The sequence below is a fragment of the Podarcis liolepis genome (assembly GCF_965112155.1).
Source record: "Podarcis liolepis genome assembly, chromosome: 5".
Taxonomy (NCBI): domain Eukaryota; kingdom Metazoa; phylum Chordata; class Lepidosauria; order Squamata; family Lacertidae; genus Podarcis; species Podarcis liolepis.
Window position 1 is genome coordinate 61,701,704 of NC_139556.1, and position 25,917 is coordinate 61,727,620.

The 25,917-nt window shown below is 42.6% G+C and overlaps 1 protein-coding gene across 1 annotated transcript in view; it reads right to left on the reverse strand.

Annotated features, from left to right (window-relative positions):
- The window catches only part of HPSE2 (heparanase 2 (inactive)), a 109,125-nt gene that overhangs the window by 25,823 nt on the left and 57,385 nt on the right, over nucleotides 1-25,917 (reverse strand). The window contains exons 4-5 of the mRNA XM_083505794.1: nucleotides 8,128-8,301; nucleotides 7,135-7,306 (exon numbers count right to left, since the gene is read on the reverse strand). Coding sequence (XP_083361920.1) covers nucleotides 7,135-7,306; nucleotides 8,128-8,301 — 346 coding nt within the window. The remainder of the gene's footprint in view (nucleotides 1-7,134; nucleotides 7,307-8,127; nucleotides 8,302-25,917) is intronic.

A 25,917-nucleotide genomic window follows, 5' to 3' on the forward strand; every position in this document is an offset into this window, starting at 1 on the left:
TGTTGTGGCTCTGTGACTTGAAACATGCTATGCACATAGACACACACACGACAGACAGCAGCCTGTTTGTTTGTTTGTTTGTTTGTTTGTTTGTGAGTATGTGTGTCAGTTTGATTGGGAATATGAAAAAAAAGTCTCTAAGGTTCTAGGGTTCTAGGGCTCCACTTAAGTTCATGGTGTGTGCAAGATGCTCACAACAAGGATAGTTCAGATGCTATAATAATTTAAAAAAATGTGTCACTCCAAGCGAGGCAAGGATTTGGAGTTGCTGGTATAAAAGGCTACCACTTCCTTTCTTCCTCTTTTCTTTTCACACTTCCTGTACCCACAAGGGCAAATGTTAGTTTTACTTTCAGTACAGCTCTTTTGAGCCGTTCTGTGCAAAAGAGCTTTTTTAAAAAATAAAAATTCCACGAACATGCCCACAGCAACAGGAAAAGGGCAGGCTGCATTGTTTCCTTTGGGCTGATGGAAACAAAATGGAAGTAGGGGGTGTGGCAAAATAGGAAAGGTGATCTACTTCTTAGTGGATGAGTCTTTGGCAGCATGAGCAGACAAGCTTTTGAAATATTTAGAGGACCACTTCTCAATTTATGATTTCCCTATGTTGACGGGATCACGTTATGTGCAACCCCTCCCTGATCCCTTCATCTCTACCCCACCTGGTGATATTTCTTACCCCCACAGGGAGCCTCCTAGGTGATAATTCATTTACAAAGACTAGAAGAGTCTTTGAAAAATAGAAGTGGCAGGAACAATGTTCAGAAGGTGAAGCTGGTGCCATATCAAGTATCCAGCTGGAACCAATTGGTCAAACACTGGACCAGATGATTCATCCAGCCAGATCTTGATAACACAAGTTCATAGGCAAGATGTCATCTGCTGATCCAAAAAGCATATCTACATTTTCCATACCTCCCTTTCTGGTATCCACATGGCAACAACCCTAACAGCTGAGTATCTGTAAAAAATGGGATTGTTGGATATACACAACGTTCGCTTGGAACACCTGTCCTATCCCTAGTTGAAATAATTAATCTCCTCTGAATGTTCAACTGTTTAACAACTTGTATTCCCACCTGATGATATTTCCTTCTACTTGTATTTCCATTTTGCATATGTGAAATGACATCAAAAGCCTTGCTAAAATACAATGCCTACTGTTCTAGCCTGATCTAATAGAGCAGATCCCTGCCAAAAGTCTGCTAGGTTGGCTTTCCCTGTTGTCGTCTTCATAAATCTATGCCAGCTACTAGCAATTACCCTGTTTTCCCATAGGTGCTTAAAACAGATTGATTTATAACCCATTCTAATAACTTCCAGGGTATAAAAGTCAGACTAATGGGCCTATAACTCCTCAATTTCTCCTTTCTTGCTTCTTAAATATAGCCATTATATATCTGTCCTTCTCCATTCTTCTGAGACATCTTCTTTCTTCCATGAAGACTCGAGATAATTGGTACATCCTCATGAGATTTCTTTGGCACGTGATGGTTTTTCTTTGATGTGTGACTTTCTCCCCTGACCCACATCTGTTTTCTCTCCCTGTGTGTCATATATCTACTTTGAAGAGCACACCAGTTTACAGAGTGTGCAGTTTAGGCATCAGGTAAGTGGGTTATGAACAAGCAAGTTGGGAAGGAATGGTCCTCAAGTCCTAGACCATTTCCCTACTTGTATATCTACAGTGACAGTCAGTCATTGGATGGGAATCTAAGGGCTGCTTCATATGTTATACCATGTGTAACAATGGCATTCACTGTAATATGGTAAAAGCATACATAGATGATGTTCTGCTACCACTCCACAGATGACTCATTTATTTCAGAGCTACATAGTGGGTAGTAACTTTTGCTTAACTTTTAACTTTTGCCCAGTAGAAATTAATTGAAATTAATGAATGTGACTAAGTTAGGTTCATTAATTTCAATGGGTCTACTCTGAGTAACAGTTAGTTGAAGACTACCCAATATTTTTCCCCATATTAAATCCAGTTTTTCTACATGTACATCTGTGCTACATGACCAAATATCTATGGCATAAGAGAGCCTCGTAATACATTTCCACACAGTTTCACACTTTGAAAGTGTTTTTACTACTCTGGTTTCCGTTGCTGGGGAGGCCCAGTGTTTGGTCCAGGTACTTCAAAGGGTTTTTTGGTCATATGGTCAGACTCACAGCTAGGAAGTCAGCAGATTATGCGACAACAAACTCAATATTTTGCCTCATAAATTTATATATTTTGCTAAGCAGAGGCAGAGGAATTATTGAATACTTAAATAAAAACAAAATAATCATTTACATAATTCTTCCATGTATTTTTTAACCATTGGAGAAAAAAAATTATGTTCACCTTACCAGAAAAAACACAACCCTCTCACACAAAGAAAGCAGAAAAATCTGGAACACATCTTATTTTACAAAGGGGGGGGGGTATGGTGTAATGTCTTTCTATGCCTCCTCCCTTAAGATATGGGGTCTGTGAATTTTTAAAGAATCTCATTCACAAAGCCTGGTTTAAATTTTTATTCAGGTGCTAAGTATTCCAGTCAAAATGGAGAATACTAAAGAGTACAAAAATGCCAAAATACATATACAATGAACACTTGGCCTCAGTGAGACAACTGAGGCATAACTCCCCTTTAAAGAATGTGTATGGATTTACATAAAAAGAGGAACTGATGCACTCTGGAAACACACTCATCAAGTTCTCGTCACACGTACCTAACCCTCTCCAGGGCTGTGGTCCACGAAAACCAGTTTTGCTAGTTTGCAGCAATTGCCAGCTTTTCACAACACAGATTGGCTGCTATCTCCTGACATCACAGATCCCCCACCCTCCCTCCCTCCTTGGAGCATTTTAGCAGATTTCCCACCCCTTCACAAACACCCCCCCCAAAAAAGGGGGGGTGGCATACATGAACTTTTGATGGTTTAAACATGCAAACTCCCCCCCCCACACACACACACTGGTCATTGCCAGAAGTTGGGGGAAAGGGCATGACAGATGACTCAGTCCATATTGGATTCAGTCCATATTTGATTCACTGATAAAGCCTTCTGTCAAAAGCACTGCAAATGCAGGCTAGAATCCAGGCTCACTTTGAGTGAGGAAAGCATGTACTTTATTAAGACATCCTTCAGCTCTGCTTCCACTGCTTCCCTTCTCTCTTTCCCTCTGCCCAGCTGAGTTTATATGCATACTGCCATCTCAAAAGGTGGGATATAAATGTAAATACTGCAACAACTACTATTACTACTAATAGTAGTAGTAGTAGCAGCAGCAGCAGTATAATTTAGAGACCAGAAAGCTGGAGAGAAAGGGCCACATAGCCTTCAGTGTAAGAGAAGGAAATATAATTATGAGGTTTTAGCTTAATTATGAATTATGGTGCTGGAGGAGACTCTTGGACTGCAAGAGTCCATGGACTGCAAGAAGATCAAACCTATCCATTCTTAAGGAAATCTGCCCTGAGTGCTCACTGGAAGGACAGATCGTGAAGCTGAGACTCCTATACTTTGGCCACCTCATGAGAAGAGAAGACTCCCTGGAAAAGACCCTGATGTTGGGAAAGAGGGAGGGCACAGGGAGAAGGGGACGACGGAGGATGAGTCTGACCAAACTGTGGGAGGCAGTGGAAGACAGGAGTGCCTGGCATGCTCTGGTCCATGGGGTCATGAAGAGTCGGACACGACTAAATGACTAAACAACAAAGCTTAAAAGCAACAGTTTCAGAGAAAACTAGTATCCTCTATCTTGGATTCACACCTAGGAAGGCTGCACACCGTGAAAGAGTGACACCAGTTTCCTATATACAAGGATGCCAGAAGGCACCATTGCACTTCTAAGAAGGGAAATAATTTTTTATCTGATATTTCTGGAGAGGAAAATATAACATCACATTCTACTTACCAAATATCATCCATCGTTTAGGAACGATGGGACTGAACCTAGGCTGAGGTCATCTCAGTCTCCCCGCTAACAACTCCGCTGATTCTTTGGGAACTCTGAGAAATGCTACGACTCCTGACCCTCCACCCCACAAAGTAGGGAACAGATACAGACTGTTCTGAGCAGCTCTGGTTCCCTGAATAGCCTAATTAACACTTCATCAAGTGGGGCTGGCTGTCCCATCTGTGGAAATTCCCTTGCACCTGACCCCATGTCCGTCTCCGATTCTTCTCTCTGCCCTGCAGGCAGCCAACCAGCTCAGTAGTACTAAAGGAACAAAATACACCGAGTTCCCAAAGCATCTCTCCTTCCCCAAACGCAGCAAGATTTCAGGTACAATATTGTGTTAGTATTCATTTCAGGGAAACCTGATTCACAATTCTGTCTGGGCAGACACAGGGAATCAGTTTGCTTTTAACATGTAGATAGTTGGTCTTTTAAAGAAAAAGAAAAAACCCAAGGGTTGACAGTCCAAGACCACATTCACACTGGACGTTTAAAGCACTATGATATCACTTGAAACAGACATGGCTTCTGCCAGAGAATTCTGGGAGCTGTAGTTGGTTTAGGGTGCTGAGAACCATTAGGAGACCACTAATCCTCTCACAGAGCTATAATTGCCCATAGTTCCCTGGGAAGAGCAATTGGATGTGATAACACTCTGAGGGAAAGGGCAAGCCATATGACTAAATAGTACTTTCCTGCTCCACAGTAGAGAGGACAGTGGCACAATTCCACACAAAGTTAGAGAAATCAACAGCAAGTCTTAAAAGTGATGAAAGGGCAACAGGGAAAATACTAGAGTGCCACAATTCAGCAGTGGCATCACCCGTATTTTCTATAATAAATGAGTGAATGCATAAATTATGCCAGATCCAGAGAAAACGGCCACTGTGTAGAATGGCCATAGCTCAGTGGCAGAACATGTGCCTTATATGGAGAGTGTCCATATAATCAATTTTCATTTTTTCAACCTTAAATTCAGTTCTCCACATTTTGCAGGAAATTGTGATATTTTTTTATTAAAAAAAAACTTCTCATGAAAATTCATCAGCATCTTAGTGCAAATTTCTCCTAATAAATACATTTTGATATTCAGTTTTGACTAATGCACACATTTTGCAATCTTCCCCACCGTAATGCATTTCTGTACATTGTTTTTGCTAATAATTTCATGTTTATGCACACTTTACCCTAATATATGCATTATTTAGTTGGAGAACTTGCATCAAAAAATTCAGATGAGTGTTATGTTTCCGTTTGCATGTTGTTTCAGAAAGTGCAAATTTGACAAATTCACTCTTAAATGAAAACTGCAACAAATTTCTCCTTTAACCCAGCCTCAGAGTAAGCGTGGATAGGATCACACGTTAACCAATTTTAAAATTTTCACCATACTCTCTCCACATACATGTCTTTAAAGCTAAATAAACCCAGTTCCTTTGGTCTTTCCTCGTGGGATTTGCCTTCTAGCCTATTTGCCATCTTTGTAGGTTGCCCAGAAATGTTTCCAATTTGTTCATCAGCTTTGCTACCTAGAAGATGTGGCAGCATGCTTTCTTCCTCAGCGTTACAGCTAATGCTGCTGCCAATGTTACATTATTTTGCTGTAACTCCACATATGCCCCCTTTCTATTTTTACGTATTTAACAAAATTTATATACTGCTTGATTATTATTTTTTAAAAAAAAACCTCTTAGCAGAGGCAGAAAATATAGCATTATATATATTATCAATAAAAACAATTTAAGCCAGGTATTTAATAATATTTTAAAAATTATTTAAATCAACAGTAGCTAAAATGAAATCAAGCATGTGTAACTTTAGGCCTGCCTAAACAAAAATGTTTAAAACAAAAGCAGAAAATAGTACAGCAAAGATGTCTGCCTGGTGTCAATAGACAGGGAATTCCAAAATGTATGCTGACTTGTGTGGAATGAGTCTTATGTGGCATCTGCAACAGTGCTAGTTCTGCAGATCAAACTGGTCAAAAGGGCTTATATGGGGTAAGGCAGACCCTTAAGTAAAGTGGTCCCGAGCTGCTAATGGTTTTATATATTAACAATATACTAATGATATACTATTATATACTAATGGTAACATCTTGAACTTGGACCAATAGCAAATGGGCAACTTGTGCAGATATCTGAGCAGAGGTGTTATATATTGACAGGGTATCACTCCTCTCAGCAACTGTGCTGCAGCATTCTGCACTAACTGTAGCTTCTGTAGAAAGGGAAGCCCCACAAAGAGTGCATTGCAGTAATCCAATATTGAAGCTGAACTAATGTGATCAAGCTCTGCTGGTCCAGAAATGATTGTAGCTGTGTCACCAGACACAGCTGGTAAAAAGTGCTTCTAGCCACTGAGGTTACCTGGGGCTCCAGTGACAGGGATATGATATTTGCACACCTGAGTCTTCTTTGTTTGCATTTTACTTGGTCAGTTTTCACCATGTTGCTGTGTGCTAAGCTCTGAGGTTTATTAAGATTGTTTCTGGGATGTTTGCCAGTTGTCCCAGTTTTGTATCAAAGGCTGGTACAGAAGCAATGGCCAATCTGTGCAATGTCCTCCTTCTCATACAAGTCATGGTTGCTCAAGGCTTCTTCCTCTTTAGATGGAATAAGAGTCTATATAGCAACTGTTAATAAGGAAAAGTTTGGGTGTTTGAAAGGGACAGCCAATGAAAACTTCTGCCAATGCCTTAAGAATTTGGCAGGAAAGTGGTGAAATAGTACTGGAACATAGGGAAGGGAAGTGGCAAAGGAGATCTTATAGGAGGGTCAACAATGAGGCATGGACACTTTGCTTTGATTGTCCTGACAATTTTACCAACTTAAGTCTAAAATGTCATGGAATACTCCAGGGACCTTCAAATGCCAGAACCTGGTCTGCCTAGCACCCTGGCACTCTGGACAGCTAGAAATCAAGGGCACATACTGTCAGTTTAGCTAGTATACTGCTTCATATGACACAAAGAGCAACTACTGTGCCTTCCATGGATGTATGCCCGGGGTAAGCATGGATTTTTCTATTACTGCACCATCATGAGCAAAGAGGCCACCTCTGAAGAGCTTTTCATTGCTGTGCAGTGATTAAACCTGAGAGATGGGTTTGATGTCTCTGGTATGAGAAAGATTTCATAGGTCCCTGCATTGTTGGCCATGAATCAAATCACTCACCCATCCAGAAGGGCCACAACGTTCTTCCTAGGCCTCCCAATGTTGGGCCCATACAGGCTGGCTCTGGAGTAGGTGCGGATCAGCTGCAACAGGCTCTTCAGCTGCATGTAGTCTTTGCCCAACTGAGTACCATTTACTGCTCGCCCTGTCAGGGTGCGGTAGTTATTTGGTTCTGGAAGCAAACAGAAACAAGCATTTACCAACTCTGACCCAACTGCTCTGAAGATGGTGCCCAGTAGAAGCCATGAGTGAGAAGGTGGAGTCACTGCCACTTATCAGGAAAGAGGGAGGGGAGTTTGGCACTGTGTGGGTACATTGGCAGAGAAAACCCAGTGATCTCACTGATGCACCTACATGGTGTTGACCTTCCTGCCGCCTCTCCCCTCTCCCTGCCTGGAGACCCTATGCAGAAAGGACTGGTGAAGATGACTCTATATAGCTCATTACAGTGCAAACATATGCACACTTACCTCAGAATAAATGATATTCAACATAGTTGGACTCCTGGAGAGACATTTTAGGATTGCAGTATTTGTCCTCTATTTTTACTGAGAACTTTCAAATCTTCTTTCTCACAAAAGCTCCTTCCTTCCCTGTACCATCAAGATAGCAATCTCTTTTTTGCTTGCAGATTCCTATGGCTATCAATTGCAGTGAGCACCCCCAGCAGCAGTGTTCCACTTCTGTCATTCAACAACTACTAGCTATGATGGCTATGTTCTATCTCCACTGTTGGAGACATTATGGCGCTGAATACCTGTTGCTGGGAATAGCAAGTGGGCACGCTGCTGTTGCCTTCATTTCCAGCTTGCAGGCCTCCCACAGGCATACTGTGAGAGTAGGATGCTAGATTAGATGGGCCATTGGGCTGATCCATTGGGCTGTTCTTAAGAATTCTTCCTAACCTAGAAGGTAACCCCAGTGCTTATTTTCTCTCCAACCTCCTCCCCATCCACCTCCTTCTCCAAATCCCCCTCTCCAAACCTCACTCACCATTGCCCAACTCCCAGGAGATGTTGTACTTCTTGCTGGCACTGTACTTCAGCAAGCTGAGGGCATTGGAGCTGTTCCAGGAATTGTTGGGGTTCCGGCGCAGTGCGTTCAATGCAAAGATGAGGTGGAGGCCAGAACAGTCAGCAAAATTATAGAGTTTGTCTAGAGACCTGGCTGGGAAGAAACAAAACCAGCCTGAAACTCAAGTGCAAAGAACTCCAAGGTCCAGAGAGTAACCCCCATAGTTGCTGAAGTTCTTTGTCCTAGGGAACTCAGAAAAGGGTAGTAACAAAATGGTCCAGATGGTGGGTTCATTATGCCAGTCTTCCCCAACCTGATTCCCTCCAGATGTTTTGGAAACCCAATTCCCTTCAGTCCCAGCCTATCTGGCCAATGGTCAGGGATGATGAGACCTCTCATCTAAAATATCTGGAAGACCCCAGGTTGGGGAAGGCTACAGTGTGCTATCAATGGCCAGCAGCTGTTATTTATTTATATTTATTTTTAAATTTTATTTTATTACCCAGTAGCAAAAGAGGATCCACTCCATCATTTCCCAGGTTAGTTCTCCTATTGTGAGGATATCACTCCCCCCCCCCAGCATTCAGATTACCCCCATCTCACTAACATGCCCAAACTTGTCTAGTTACAAGGAGTATCATACTAGATATTAGACGTGTGTGGGGATTTGGCTGTGTGAGAAAGCCCTTTATCGCTTTCTGTGGCTTCCTGGAGGCTGTCTCCAAGGTGGCTTGTGGTTTACAGAATGACACCAGACATCTCCAAGTGGCTCCTTTCTGTGCAGTCTGCTTTCCTTGGAAGCTCTGACCCAGTTTAATGAGGTTATACATCTGCAGCCGCTTCTGAGAATCGTTTTTTTACAGACAGGTCTCCGAAGAGCAGTTATACCTTATTATTCATTTTTACAGCCTGGACTATCTTCTTGAAGAAGGAGAACAGTTACAAAGGAATAGTTTTATATTAAACTAAAAAGCAATTGGGGGAAAGAAATAGCTTTCGGCCTTGGAATTGGATGGCTTTTACTATCAGGAATGGGCTCCAAGCTGCAGGCAGGCCTACAGGAAGCAAGGCACTGTTGCGACCTCTTGGGAGCTTTGCTCTATGGTTCAACTTCCAAAGCATGTTAACAATCATTTACTTGTTTCTTCTCATAACAATTCTAGGGGATAAGTCACGATTATTCCCATGTTATTGGTGAAGAGCTGAGGCTAAAAGACGGTGACTCGCCTATGGCCTCGTGATGGCAGACAAGGGCCTACTAGATGTAAATTCAGTGCTAGAGCCACTGGAACATAAACAAATATGGAAGAGGCCTTCATTCAAGCCAATCTACACCAGTAATTCTCCTTCCCTCTCCAAACTATTTATTCGAGCAAGGAAATAGATGTGCATATAAACCATTATTGGGTGACATTTGCAGATAGCTGAAGAACAGAACTTAAATGTGCATCTCTGGAGGGAGGGGAGGAGGGAATTAGCATTAGAAACAGCTCCAAGATGTCATTGCATACTGTAAATGAGGCCTGTGCACAGCAGGCAAGGAGGTGGGAATCTCTGAGGTGAAAGGTCGGGGATGCTAAATAGGCCCATACGGCTGGCGGTTTGTTCTTTATGGGGCCAAAGGCTGGGTCACCCCCCTGGGGGAATCTGCTGTCTCTCAGGTCTCAGTCACTCCCTGTTACATTGGGCTCCATTCTGTCCGGGTCACGCATTTTCTAGGGGAACCCGTGCTTTCACGAGTATCTTGGGGCCTGCAGCGTGCATGTGTTTGTGTGTTAGCGCTGTCTGAGCCAGCTCCAGGTTTTGATGGAAAATCCTGAGGAGATTTTTCCCAGCCAATTACATTATTGTTCTCGGAGAGCTCCATGTTTTCTGTGGTGAGGTGTGGGAGTAGGGAGGAGAGATGCTGCGAGCTTTAAGTGGAATCAGGTGTTGTTTCCCTGCAGGGAAGTCTGGTAAATGTCAGAGTCCTTGGAGTAACAGGTACTGGCAGATGAGCCCAGCACTTCCCACACAGAACAGCCTCCTTCCTCTCGGAATCCTGCATCCTGCCCTTTGTCCTTGGAACGGAGGTCCATAGCTACGTCAGATAGACCAGCCGCGTTCTGGGAAGCTGGCACCCACTGGCAGCAGCAGGCGTAAGGATGAGGCAATGTTTTTGAGACAAAAAAGGTGGGACCCAGATGTCACCCAGAGTGCTAAACATCCTAGCAGCAACTACATCTCTGATGGGCCAAGCCCCACCTGCTTGGGGCCAGGAATCACGTTCAGGGCTCAGAGGATCCCACCTGTGAGTGCGCAGGTGCCAGGGGAGCATGTGTTGCCATGGCGATCACTATTGTGTTTCTTAAGTAAGAAGTAGTGAAGGAAAGCAGGAGGGAGATGCAGAGAGAAGCCGCGAGTTTCCAGCACAGAGAGCTGCTCTCCTCCTCCCACTCCTCCTTTCCTGTGCTGCTGCTGATGTAATACAACAAATTTATCTGGCTCAGTGCAAGCTGCAGGGCCATTCTTTGCCCTTGAATGTAATGAATTTCTTTCCTGAAGGCAGGGACCAGCGCTTGCTAGAAAACAGTTGCTCGCTAGAGGGTCTGACAGAACTGCCCCTCTTTTTTCTTCTGTCTCTGGGGTTTGGGCCTGGATGTTTGCCAGGTCTTCAGTAGCTGCACCTTGTCTTAGGGCTTCAAAACATTTAGAAGGTACAGCTACGGTCTTCAGGGAATACTCAGCAACTTTATACCTTGAGCTGTCAACTGATCAAAAGAAAACATTATTGCTTGTTTGGGCACTCTTTACACCAACTTGACCTGCAGAAATGAGCAACTGATAATGTTTATCTCCTGCCAGTTCCTGCATAGCAAGCTGCTCTTAAAAGCTGGTTCAACAGTTGGCAACCCTGTTAATATCAAACCCCGGTTTCTGTTTGGTTAGGTTTCAGGCACAGCTTACAGCCCAGTAGTATTAAAAGCAGCACTGCATAAAAGAGAAAAAAATATTGCACCTGCCAGAGGGCTTCTCCTGTCCATGTCATGCAGTGATAGGAAACAGGATGCCAGGACCTGGGCCCAGCAACCCTAATGGCCGCTGTTGGTTGCTTAGAGCTTGCATCTTGCTCCAGGATATGGATTTTACTCATGACTACTATTTTTGATATACCATAATGAATGCAGAAAAGCGGGCAAAGTACCAGCAGAAATAGAGGAAACACTATGTTCTCAATTACCAGGGCTTAAATTAAACTGCTAAATTGTTTTTTTCCATCTCGCTCAGGATGGGGCTATTTTGCAAAAGTTCAAGACACTGTTTTTTTCCAGTCTTTCAACTGAAGAAACATGTTGTCCATGGAAATTTAAGAGAGAAGCCACTTGTTGCCACTTGTTAAAGACATGAGTGATGCGTCATGAGATTTCACACACTTATAGAATGGGAAGACCTGGACGAAGATACCTGCCCATTTCTAGGGTTTCCCACTCATAAAGCCACCGACCTTTTTACAGCTCATGCATAGAGCAGCCTGATTCAAAACTGCTCAGGGCTCCTGTACCTTTAAGAGTTGTGGGGAAGATGGAATTCCAGAGGAAATTTTCAAATGCTAGGTGCATCTGCTCAAATTCCCCTTTCTACACAACTATTAAATGTGCAAAAGCCCTTTTCCCTTTTGTATCTGGTCCTACTCCAGCATGTTGTTAAGAGCAGTCTGCCATGCAAAATGAAGCATTTGTGGAATGAAAATATAGTGATAATTCCTGCTTGTCAGGTTGTTTTTAAGTGAACAGGGAAAGGGACAGTTAAGAAGAAGAAGATTGTCAACTCTAAAAAAATACTATTTATTCTTCCAAGCCAGAAACAATTCATTTGGTTTGAGTGCAGGAGATAATTCACATTGTAAAAGAACAACAAGACTTAATACACTGTAATTTAATTTATGTAGCCAGCCAGCCAGCTGCCCACACATTGCGTTCACATGCCAGTATGCCATCAGATCTATAAAAGTGAATGCAAACAAAAATAAAACCCAAGAACAATCTAATGAAAGCCATAACAGAAATGCCAGGCGCTGAAAACAGGGACAAAAAACATATTTCTCTCCAGTGCAAAGAGATAATGGTGTTCACTTAAGAGATTTTTCCTGAAACCCTCTTGTACCTTTAATGTTTAATAACAGCTTAAGCTTTAGCATGCTAGGGAAAACTGCCCCTCTTGTATTTCTGCCTGTCATGCAGCTATTGAAGTCACTGGAACTGTACAGTCACCTGCTCCTGGTAAAAAAACAGCTCCAGAAGAGCTTTCCTTGTCAAGCCATGAGGGGCTTGGAAACCTCAAGTGCAAATCCAGAAGAGCTAGACATAATGAGCAGTATTCAACAAAATAATTGTACTTGCATAAAGATTAGTGCTAGCACAATGGGACTCCCCACACCCTTTCCTCCCCTCACACATACCAGAGGGTTGTGGGGAAACCCAGAACAGATTTGGGGGAGGCATGCAGGAGAGATGGGAGGAGCGTTCCGCTGTTTAAGTAGAAATCCTTGCACTTATGGAACAATTTGCTTAGCACTATGTTGAATACAGCCCAATGTTACCGAACCAACCAACAATCTGATGCTAGACAAAGAAACCTGTCACTAACCTATGGATCACTCAAGCCACAGGCCTCCATCCCCTCCTATGTTGTGACTTAGAGACTTACCTTGAATTGTACGCCCACTTGGAGTTGTTGTGTTTGCTCTCCCAACCCTCTTTTCTCCTGTTACATACATATTTGTTCTGTTCTTTTAAGCAGCCCAATGGTTTTCTCCAAACCTTCTGTTAGGAAATGTGGTGGGCTGGTGGGATGGAGGCAATGTGCATTATGTTGGGGAGCAGGCATTTTGTTTCCTCCTCAACCATCCCACTACTATTTGAAGGGGTTGCTGCTAGGAAACATGGTGTTACACTATAAATGGACTGCAAAATAAATAAACATGTAGCTTTTCTCAATAGAGAACACAAACAGAATCTGTGTCATTCTTAGACATTTTCTTCAAAATGTGCATCACCTCCAGTAGTAGCCACCTGCTACTCAAGATGTTGCATCTGTTCATTCATTCTTGACCCTTGGCGAATGTTGCTTAGGGTACATGATGTGATCATGTTTTTCTCTGAAACCGCAAGGGCTAGAAACATTGCTTTAAATCAGGGTTGCAACAAGTATCTTGATTGAAAGGCCAAAGATCTGTGACTGTGCATGCAGAAGGTCCATGTTCAGCATTTCCTGCAAAATGCTGGAAAATGTCCTCTGTCTGAGACCCTGGAGAACTGCTGCCAAGTGGAAGCATGGGATTGTGACATAGTCCTAGCTGCCTGTCTGTGTGCATGAGACTAGAACCTCTTTATGCACTTTCTTCAAAGATGGGCAATAATCTATTGCCATAATTTTAACACTCTCTGACTCTTAGTGTGGTGAGCTACCTACTGCTATCCATGCCAATGCAGCTAAATACTGTTGGGCTTCATCCCAAAAGCTATATGCCCTGAAGATGCAGTCAGCATGCTCCACACAGATGGCAGTGACACACTCCTGCCTGCCTTGCGACTCTGCCAGGGTTAACTTGCATCTGGGAACTTCTGGAAAGAGAACATTTTCCAGGGGTGTTATTAAATTAAATGTTAAAAAAGCAGTTCTGAAGCACATTGTTGACGCTATTGACTGAGACACTAAATACGATAATTTCCCTTTTTCCATTTGTTTTCCTCGGCTTTAAGAATTATGCCGTTGCCACAGAATTTAACATTAACAATGGCAGTTCTCTGAATCACCAGGAAGGAGCCAAGAGGGTGACATCAGCTCTGAAGTGGGTTACAGGAACAGGAGGTGGCTTGGAAGTCCAATAAAGATGACTTTGGAGGAAGCAGGTTTGTTGCACAAGAGCTCCAAACCAGCTGAAAATAGTGGCTGGAAGTGCTCCAAGGCAATATACTAACTGCTCACATCCTACCACCTGCAATTCCAGTTGCTTGATCTCAACTCTCAATGTTATTAACTACTCCTATATATAAGGGTATAATAGGAAAGGCCTACTGAAAAAATGGACTATCTGCCATAACACCATGGCACTCACTTTGTGCCAGCACCCCAATGCTGATCTTGCCATGAACCAGAACTCTATTTGAACTTTGACAACTTAGTTTCTGATTCTGCTTTGGGCATCCAATATCTTAACTGAATGCCAGCCACGACAAGCCATGAAACAACTGACAGAGGGATGCAGTCCACAGCTCTTGTAATTACCCCTTTCTTTCCCTCCTGCTACTGAGGCCAGTTCAGGAAATAATACATTGCAAAGCTTGCCTCCCTCTGGCTCCGCACTTGTAACTGCCCCAGGAATGCAGTTGCAGAGAGAACACTTCTCTGCTGCCAGGGCTTTTGATGACAGAATGACTGGTTTATGTGGCTGTAAGATCTGCTGTCTGAAAAGCAGCAGAATCTATTATGTGTTTCTAAGCAGTGACAGCTGGTACTGCCGTGCTGGAGTTTATGCCGGCTCTCATACAGCTTAGATCAGCCGCTCTTCTCTGAGCACCCTGATCTATCAACAAACATGGTTTCTGGAATGGTTTAAAAGCATTCCCAAGTAGGCAAGAAGTGGCTGCTTTCTGAAAAGGCTCCAGATTTATAATCAGTCAAGGCATGCAGAGATAGAGAAGCAGAGGAGACACCTGAAAGGAGAAGTCCTCACAGACAAAAGCGAACCCCCAAGGTACACTGGAACACTGACACCAGTGAGGCTGATAGTCAGAATAGTTTGCAAATAGTGAGAGATCAGGGTCTATGCAGCCTTCTTCCCAGCCTGTGCACCATTCACCCATAGTTGTTAATTATGCCACAGAGAAAGCAGGACTCTGCTCTGGACAATTTCAGTGACGTACACAGCCAATTGGTATGAGATACTCAACAAGCACAATGTTTGCTGGATTCCTGTGGTCATGAGAGGTTCTGGGTGGGAAAAGCATACCTGCTTCCAGGCAGGCATTATGTGAATTACGGTATTTTTACAAGGAACAGCAGGCTTCATTGATATCAGTTCATTAATGGGAGAAGTGGATATGTTCCTGTGGATACATAGGATAGCAATTTTTATCAAAATGTTTCACTCTTGCAATTTTCTTGCCTGTGACCCCCATTGCCCACATCTAGTCAGGGTCTGTCGTCAAACTGTTAGTTTCATGCTCATCAGAAGGCTATTGCTACAGTAAATATGATTGGGGGCAGAGAAGCAAAATGCAGTGCTGAGAACACAAATGAATAGCTGTGCTTTGCACAGTTCAACCATTCAGCCTAAATCCCTGTGCCAAACTAAAAGGCTAAAGCTAGATCACTCCACTCCAAGCCTCCAAGAAAAGCTATTAGATATTCCAGGAACAAAAATGGGGACTTATCTCTGAACAGTTATTGAGTTGTTGGATGGTAACTAGCATCACAAAGGAAGGCACTGAGACACAATACGAAGAATTCTGCTTGGCTGTAGCAAGAATATTAATAAATCCTGACAAGGTTCCCAATATTGCATGTGTCATGTGAGCAGTGCTCTGCCAAATAAAGGCAAGAAAGGGCAAGCGGAGAAGCAGAATGCATGTCACTAATGTAAGTAGTCTGCTATATTTAGCTTACATGTATTTTGGCATTCCTAGAGGCACTCAATATTATGGTCCTGCTGTGCTGGGCTCCAGAATATAAGGAAGACTCCTCACACATAGCATTCTCAAATGAGATCTGGCAGGTAGTTGCAGCTCACTTGTGGAGAAAAGGAAACAACATGGCAGCACTGTCCAAGTATACTAGGTCCTGAGCAAAATGTGACTATTTTGTGGGTATGATTCAATCACATAATGACAAATCTACGGTTGTGTGATGAAAATGGATTTGGTGCTCTTGGGCAATAGACCAACTTCCCCTCCTAAAAGAAAACATTGTCTTTTGTGGTAATGAAGGTGATGGGGAAATGTCCTGGGAAATGTGGGATAATGGTGAAGTCTGGAAACAGTGGGTGATAAATACCTTCTTCAATGAGCTAAATGTCAAACTATATAAAGAAGATTCCTGTGTCTAAATTTTAAGGGTTGCATGCTACTCATACAAAGTAGATCGACTGGGGGAAAAAACCCATTAATTTCTACTCTGATTAGCACTAATGTAGCATACAAGCCAAAGAATCACTATCACTGAGAAAACTACATGTTGACAATGGGATGTGCAGTAGCAGCGAAAGTTATTTGCATTAACTCTTCCCTTATGACCCGAAGGCACAAGAATCAAAATCCCAAATAGACCATTTAGATACGGTGAGGAAAGCTGTTTCCCTGTCTCAGAAACATTTGATCTCTCTGGTTTACATGATGATTCTACCCACTGAGAGGAATTTGCACCCCCATATGCAAGCCCTGAAATCTGAATTGAGTGGAAATGCTGCAGATCCCCCATCCTAGCTCATTCACTGTGGAAGACAGCTGCTTCAATGGCATGGCTGAAGAAGGACCTGTAACTCGCAGCCTGTGGCGAAAATACAAAATGCCTTCGGAATGATACCAATCATACAAATGTTGAGCACATTTTCAGCGTGTTTGCTTAATCATAATAAAATGCTTACCAGCCACAATAAATTAGCACATCCAATCAGCCATTTCCCCTTCAGTCCTGCAGCCCACTGGGAAAACAATTACTGAATGAGCAGATCACTACTGAAAGGCCCGACAGAGCTCTCTCAGGAAGAGCCCACACAGGCACAAAAGGGGCAGAGCCCACAAAATTATCCCTGGAACAAACGCTGCTCCTTGGTCCTTGCATAGCAGTGCACTTTTTCAAGTGGGGGCAAGAGGCTGCTAGTCTTTCAGCTGCATTTCCAGACACCACAAGAATCTAATGGATGTATTATTTCCACAGGACTCAGCCTCCACTTGGTCCACGCACATGAACATGTAGACTGTTTGAGAAAACCTTTCCCTCCACACAGACCAGTCACAGCAACACACCCACCATCATTTTAGCCACTCACCACTTTCAGAATGATTATTCTAAGCTGCAGGCAGAGTTGCCAAATGATCAATCAATCAATCAATCAATCAATAAAAAGGCACTGGTCTAGCTGGGTGTTTTGTTTGGGATCAGTTACTAGGGGAGTGCACAGGTTTTATGCTGGCCTCTGCTTTCATACCTACCCACAATGGCTGGGTTCCATCTTTGGGATCCAACTGTAGACCTAATCTGGGCTCTATATAAACCAATATGACAAATCAGTTCCATTCAAAAGTGCTGGCAGAGGCCGCCATTGCCACCTGTATGGGTGACTAGTGCTACTGCATGGTGGCAGTGGCATGCAGTAGTACTGGATAGGATCCCAGGTGCTGGGTAGCAGCCCTAACTCCATCCATCCTGACACTGAAAGTGTTCTCCCCTTCCTGCTAGAGGAGGCTTGGCAGATGGTAATGGTATCACTGGCAAAGAGGATCACTGCAGGTTAAGTCTGTGGTCATTTACTATTGCATGCTGCAACAATGTATGAAAGTGATTTGCAAACTGAGTTAGTTTTTAGTTTTTAACCACCTCTGTTTCCTAGACATTTTATTACATTTGAATTGAGGTACCATCTATGTGTTCTGGATAATATGGCTATCTGCATCCTTCCAGCATTGAGAAGCCCTGTAGAACTGCACAAAGAAGCATTGCTTGAGATCCTGATGGATGTGGTCTAGTAGTAATTGCACCTTAAATTCTTGATATTGAGAAAACAGCATGAGAATACATTCTAGCTTGTACCTGGATAGTTTGGGGTGCTTTTCTTTTCTCTGTAGCCTTGCTCTGCAGCTGAATGCCATTACAAACAAACCTTATTGTGGCTTGCCTGATCCCAACTGTTGTCCTCCTTTCTGTCACCCCCAACTCTTGTGGTTCTGCCAACATCACACACGTGGATCTGCCCAAGAACCAAGAGGGACTGGTGGATTTTTTACATTTCTTTTGCACACTGAGAGTTGGGCATCTGGTATTTTTCAAAACTCTAAAACATTTTAACTGAAAACTGTCCTAAGGAAAACACACACACACACACACACACACACACACACGAAACCGGAAATGTTTCGATCTGAAATCCCTAATTAAAACCATGCTCCAAATGCTGACTTAGCCTTTAAAGAAGGAAGTTAAAGAAGAAATGTTGCTTTGCACATACATCCAAGGCAGCATTTGAATAAACCCAGTCATGGCAGGAAAATGCCCACCTAGAGCTGAAGTCATAGCCTCTGGCTACATGAAAGCAGCCCCTGAAGACTTGTGTTATGCACCTGATCACCAGCACCAAAGGTCTTATAACTTGTGAAATGACACATATCTATACTATCTACCCCCCTAACGATTCCTCCCAGTGATTGTATAATTCTTATCAAATCTGATTGAACTTAAATGGTCATAAAAGCAAATCCCAGAGGCTGGATCAGATGCGTCCTCCAGTTTTTGTCCTGTTTTGGACTGTTATTCCCAAATATCAACAAAACATTATTGGACTATATTCTATAATATTACAGCTCAATGCAACTCTGTTGACATTATCCAACAGCCATATGATTTAGTATAACTGTAGTAGAGTAGGATATCGGCTGTATCTGAAGTCTAGAACAAGGCACTGGTGGTGGTGGTGAATTTGTATTCAGTTCACATTTAAATGAGAATTTACCTAATCCACATTATCCTATACGGTGCATGGACTGAAACACAGACATCCTTTGAAATTTGCACTTCTCCAGATTTTGCAATTCAGTTCCCTAGCCACAATATTACAGTGATGAGTTGGTTCAGCATCCCACTCTAATCCTTGTGTTTTGTGTGCATACAGTGTGCCCAGAAAACCCTTATTTCTCAAGTACTACATTGTTGGCATCAGCTCACTTGTGTTAACCCTTCTAAAGAAAAACAACTGACCCACTACATGTTTCCACTTGTCCAACAGAAATGGATAACCTCAGATCTGCAACCCCCCACAGATGGTCAAGAGGTACCCAATATACTAAAAGCTATAGCAATGGTCAATGCAATAGTGGGCATCCTTGCCTAACCCAGTTCCTACAATATACGTTATACTCGGATACCTTTCCATTTGTCTTTTCCCTTTCCTGGCCTATTTTTTAACAGGACGACCCAGCAACACTTTCTAAAGTTTAGCCTCTATGTTAGACAGTGGATGATAAGTGATGGGCCATAGTGCCTGTCCTTCAGAGAGGTGGCAAACACATTCAAAGCAATTCTCAATAGACAGGAAGAGGAATGAGATGGCTTCCCCAACTCCAACAGAAACGCAGCACAGATTCTATCAACATGCCATTCTTATTACTGTTGTCTTTTGTACAAATATTACTGCCCAAATATTTTCCCTGTTTCGAGCTTATGAGTACCATTAAAGTGGAAAACAAGAGGGGAGGATTAGGTTAATGGTGTCATTGGCCTGCCCTTTGAGACAGGGATTGTACAAATATCTTGTCAGAGTTTAAACCTGATTAGATGAAAGAACGAGCTGCTACTAAAGCCCCCAAAGGAATTTGATTCCTGCCAGAGCAACTTGCAAGGAGAGACAGCCCTTGGCGGAGAGGGGAGCAAAAGGTCAACATCCTGGAGTAAAGCATTTTCAGGTTTAACTGAACACATCTTGAGCTTTATCTACTACAGTATTCCTTAAAGCCACATTTTAAAATCAAGTAATACAAATATGAACATCGCCTTAGTCAAACAAATATTCCAGAACTGAACAGCAGTTTCTAACTAAATAACTCCCCAAACCATCCATCTAATCCACACATGGCATGTAATAGAGGCAGGGGGGCAGGGACTTCTAGGCTCCTTAAATGCAGAGCACATGGGCAGTGTTTGAAGAGACAGGCATGAAAAAAGGTGAGAGCTTGTGGTGTGTACAGTAGCATTAAGGTGTCTGGTTCGACTCCCCTGTATATCAAAAGAACCCTGTATAGTTATTGTCCTTGAATCTTCCCATTCTAATGGAAGCTATCAGATTTTTTTCTGATAGTTCTGTACTTGGCCAGAAAAGTCCTATTTGCTTAATTAATTGCCCACAAGATACAGAACTTGCTTTGATGTGTAACAAAACCTGCTACCATGAATTTCCCAATAGAATTGTAATCCTGTTGTAGGTGTGATTCTGTAGGAAATCGGCTCTTATCATTAATGTTGAGATATCTAATTTATCTCACTGCCCAGGAAAAATAATAAATGAATAGAAAGAGAACCTACCCAAGTGACGTAGACACAAAAGCTCCACATAAACTAAGTAAACAAATATAAATTTTACTATCCCACCCCTCTTCCCCTTTCTTTACTACACACTAATGTCTCACATCAAATTTAATTGATCTGTAGAAAAGACTCTACAACCTGAAAAAAGAGGCAATGCACATACTTTTGTAAACCAAGAAAATATTTAATAAAAATTCTTTTTTAAAAAAATATCTAATTTGCACTGAAAATCTCAGGTTAGAAAGAGGAGCACTGGTAGAAATTATGTTGCTGTCTTCCAAACTAGTGCATATGCATGTGTGTGTACTGTCTCTCTCTCTCTCTCTCTCTCTCTCTCTCTCTCTCTCTCTCTCAAATATTCATGTAATGCATTTCCCCTAAATCAGGCTTCCTCAAACTCAGCCTTCCAGATGTTTTGAGACTACAATTCCCATCATCCCTGACCACTGGTCCTGCTAGCTAGGGATCATGGGAATTGTAGGCCAAAAACATTTGGAGGGCTGAGGTTGAGAAAGCCTGCCCTAAATTATATGCATTTTGTAAAGCATTGGTTGGTTGGTTGGTTGGTTGGTTAGTTGGTTGAAGAACTGCATCACCAAATTTGGGGGTCCTCTGGGAGGTAGAGTGGGATTTAAATTTGATAAAATAATAAATAAAATGAATAAAGCATCAACCAATCAACACTGGTCAACGAGCATATATGCATGGCACTCAGCAATTCTAAAGAAAATAAATTACATAGATTTGATGCTAAATATTGGACCCATCCAATCAGCAAGTGTTTTCTGAGAAAGCAGCTGCAGCTGCTTTTGCTCCACCACCATGCTGGAGCATGTGACTGCAGAATAGGCTACAGGCCCTTTAAATGTTGCCAACAGCTCTCCTGCGGGAGAGGGAGAGCCACTGGAAGTCAAGTGCTGACAGCCTTTTAAAGACTTTATATACGTGTTTCCCAACCATATGGTTCGGGGGGCGGCAGCAAAATATTCCAAGGGGGCCAAAGGTGAAAATAACATAAATAAAATATTCCAAGGGGGCCACAGAGGGAAGAGAGAAGTGAAGAATAAAGTATCATTTTTTAATTCTAAAAAAATCCTGACTGACTGACTATCCGCTTGGCTAATCACAAGTGGATAAGGGGGTGGCTCACCAGGGTCTAACTCTCCTTTTTGCCACATGTGTTTTCTTCTAACAGTCCTGCTTTGTTTCTGGCAGGAGTGGGCTATCACTGAGGCTCCCGTTTTGACCAGTAGAGCCCATGATCCAGAACCCCCTTTTGGCTGCATTATGTATATGCTTGCAGCTCTATAACCTGACACTTTGGAGAAGAAGGGATTAGTAGTTGACATGCTTAAAATTTATGTTTCATCAGATCATTCCCCATGTGCTAAGCAATGGGAGGGTTTGGGGTCAGTTCCTGTAACTTGCAGCATTTCACTGCATAGCAAGAGCCATAAACAACTAAGTGATACCCATTCCAAAGGCCATCAAGCAAGAAGTCCTAGTTCTCTTCTCCTGCTGCCACCAAAAGCTTTAAACCAGCCTCCAACACAAAACACAACTAGGGAGATTTCTTGGAATGCTTCAAAGAGGATGCATCCTCAAGGCATCTAACATTCAGACCACACTCGTCTCCAGAGCGAGATCTCAAAAGTGCAACATCTGGGAACCTTAGGATTGCAAGGTTGGTAATCATTCTCATGGATATGAGTATGCCTATAAATACCAGTTGCTGAGAATCATAAGAGGGAGAGTGATATGCCTTGTGTATGGGCTTCCTATGAGCATCTATCTCATTGGCCTCTGTGAGACTAGATGGGTCCTAGGGTTTATTCAGCACTGTTCTTCTAATGTTTTAATGAGCAAGAGGGAAGAGTAAGACAGAAGAGGAAAGGTTCATTCATGTGAACCAGTGCCTTCACCAGCAGAAAGGATTCTTAGCGAGAGAGATGGATAAGAGTGAACTGCAGCAATAAGATGAGCAGGAAAAGCAAGGAGGGAGGTTATTTTTTTCACATAGGATTCACAACATTCTTCTGAAAATTCAATTTAACTGTCCTGTTCTCGTTTGCTAACCAGAACCAATTTAATTGTAAATCTACACGCAGAGCCTACAGGATTGGGGGTGGATGGAATATTTTGCAATGGTTCTTAGCTCCCAGTTGGGAGACAAGAGTGCAACTTAGCTGCTTTCAATTCTGCTGTAGTAAACTTCCCAGTTTCCTGAGCAAGAGCTCCCCTCCCAACCCGGGACAGACGTTGCTCCCTTACAGTACGCCCTGGGCAAAATAAAATAAAATAAGGCACTATTTTTCCTAGAGACAATAGGAAAATCCCACCTGACTTGCCTGTAGAAGACATGCAGCAGGTATCCAGCGAAGCCATTTGTTTTGGTCAAGACTGATTCCCACCATGCACACACCTACCCAAATGTGCCAGGACATTCTCAAGAGGTATGAGAAAAACCTGACTCACTTTAACTCATTTAATTCAGAGTGGGAAGCCAACTAAGGCATGTTTCCATCACTGCCCACTCTCAGGAACACATTGCCAGTATCGGCATGTACAAGGGTTCCTTGGTTTCATGCCTTGTTGTGACAGTTTAGTAAACAACCTGATAAAATCAAGCACTTTCCAAAGGAAAATCCATTGCACTCAAGATCACTGGCTCGTCTGGTTCTGCTTACCATCTGCACAGGCTTATTTGGAACAACATAACAAATTTCGTTTCCTGGTCTCCTTCAATGTAAATAGGTCCATTAAGCTATAAGGGTGTTTACATTCTGGAAGATAGTTGCAGCTTTTCTTCTGATTACCCACAGCCCATAGCTAGTATTCCAGCTGCTCCTCTGCAGTCAGTGCTCTGTTACCTCCTGCTGGAAGAGGTGCTGCTGCTTATAGGGCTGCAAGCATATACATAATGCAGCCAAAAGGCAAAAGATACAGATTTTAATAAATTGGTACATACGCTCTATGACGACTAAATTATCCAGCTTGTGACTGACACAATGGGCCAGAAGGAGACCGTTTGTGTCAGCAGGTCAGGACTCAGTGTTATACAAATATTATACAAAGCAACCAGAGCTGTCCAAGCTAGTTTTATCATCAGAAAGAACACTACTCTTGAAAGTGCCAAACCCTCAAGCAGTAATATTTGGCAGATGGTGAAATTAGCAGCAATATCATAGTCTGGAAAGGCTTTGACCAGTATTTGGACATGAAATACCCAAATCAACAGCACCATGAACTGTTGTCTTACTCAGGTTCTGGAGGCATCTTAAAAGGGTGGAGTGCGTGTGTGTAAAATAATACTCTATGGCCCTCATAGCACAGCATGCAATATCCTCACACAGGGTGAGACCCAATAGAAATGCTGTTCTGCGGGTGCCAGAGGGATCAGCTCATTCCCCTCCCCCCGCCTATAGAAAAAGCCAAGACCAAGAGAAAACCTCCAGAAAGCCTATCTGTAATGGCTCAAGATGTTCTGGGTGTTTGGCATGAGGCTGGTAAAATAGCTCACAGGGTTTTTTCATTATGTGCCAAGGCTGTAAAAAGATTTTATACTCCTTGATGAACCCATGTTGTTGAACAACTGAAGTTGTTTTTCTTTACTTGCATGGGGCTATTATTCTTAGCCTGGCTGGTTCAGAAAAATAAGAATACTAAGTGTCCCCATTTGGAAACAATAACACAGGATAAGTCTGGGCAGTTGACTGTGGAAGCCAGGTCACACATTCCCTTTTAATGGGATCTTCAGAACATATTTTCACAGGATTATCTTTGTGCTGGTTAGAGAGCAAATGTTTTCAAAAAGACACTCTGTCCCACAAAATGGAGGGAACTCATTAGCGGAGAGCTGACATCATAAAGTCCATCTTACTCACCACAGGCTCTTATGTTCGCTTTATATAATTATGCTGGCATGAAAACCTTGCCTTGGTCCCTCCACTCGCCTCAACTTATCAAAGCAGCAAGGATTCCATCCATTAAGAGTTTGTGCTTCATGGACACCATTTCACTGCCAATCTTAGCAGAAAGAGCGCTCTGCTGTTCTTTGTATGCCTCTTCTCCCTTCTGCTTTTGTTTAATTTAGGAAAGCATTTTTAAAAGCTTTTGCACAAAGAACACTGATGCGTATTGGATTTCAGTCCCATGAATACTCAAGATGGAGGCCTCAGCATTGTTACAGACAGCAGTTGTGTGAGAGAGAATTTTATGTGAGTATGATCAGTTCTCCTAGACCACAAGGATGAAGCACATGCCAATGGGCCTACTTTGTTGCTAATCTTCTGCCAAATCCAGCACATACAATTCAAGAAAAAAGTGCTCTCATAATGTCTGGAGATTTGAAATGTTTAGATAATATGGACATTAAATATTACTACAGTAATTAACACAAGCATGTGACTATTAATATCAATTAACCAATTGCCTGTATAATCAGGGAATGTTCAGCAAACATTGGCATAGCAATTTGTCCCTCAAAATTAATAGAAATGCTTAAATACTTCTTCATCTCATGATGCTATTACTGAAAGGATGATTCCCAGCCTGTGGCTAACAATTCCAAACAGGGTCCAGACGCAGATCTGGGCCAGGACAGATGTTTCAAAATACCAAGGTAAAGGATACAACCAAAGTTAGGAAGAATACAATGTGAGAGAATAAAGTTAGAGAGATACAGTGGGCTGCAGGTGTCCACACTGTGTTAGAGAACATGGTGGCTAATTTAGGCTAATGGTTTGCAAAAAGGGTACTTCATGAAGCAAAGCAACAGAGTAGCAGCTAACAGGCCAGTAAGGAACTAGGGCAAGCAACCAAGGTAAGTATGCTCTAAGAAGGCTAGTGTGCTAACATGAGCATTTACAGGCAAAACTGGGTGAAGTAAATAGGGTGCTTATCCTCCTGCAAAGAAGACATTCCAGGAAAGTTTAATCATTTTCCCACAGCCAGGCTTCAAAACTGGATGAAAGCCAACTAGGGTGGAATTGTTTAGGGGGATATGTAGTGGAGAATCAGTGGGCACAGGACAGGGTGAATTAAGAACACCTATCTGTCCATAGATCCAATTACAGTATTACCATTATCTTAGTTGACATGGGGTTAAAAGCATGTGCTTGCTGAGATAATGTACACATTTTGCCCTTGGGCTTCCTGGGTACAAAAGGAAGTGATTCAGCACACCTGGTGCAAATGGAGAAAAGCTCTCTAGGCAACTTTTATTTTTGATCATTCTGGCTTTGTGGATGGAATCATATGTAACAGGAAGTTGGGGAATATGCTTTTATCCTTTTCTAACACAGTTTCAACTTCAAGCTCTCCACACAGGCCTTGGTCATTCTCAAAGCATAAGCACTAAGAACATAATTTCTAAAACAATAATCACTAAGAAAATGAGGGAGAAAAGGCCTTCAGCTCCTTCACTGGAGAAAAATTTCAAATGTCCATGGCATCATTTATATGCACATCCAAAGGCAAAGCTAAATAGTGCTATTA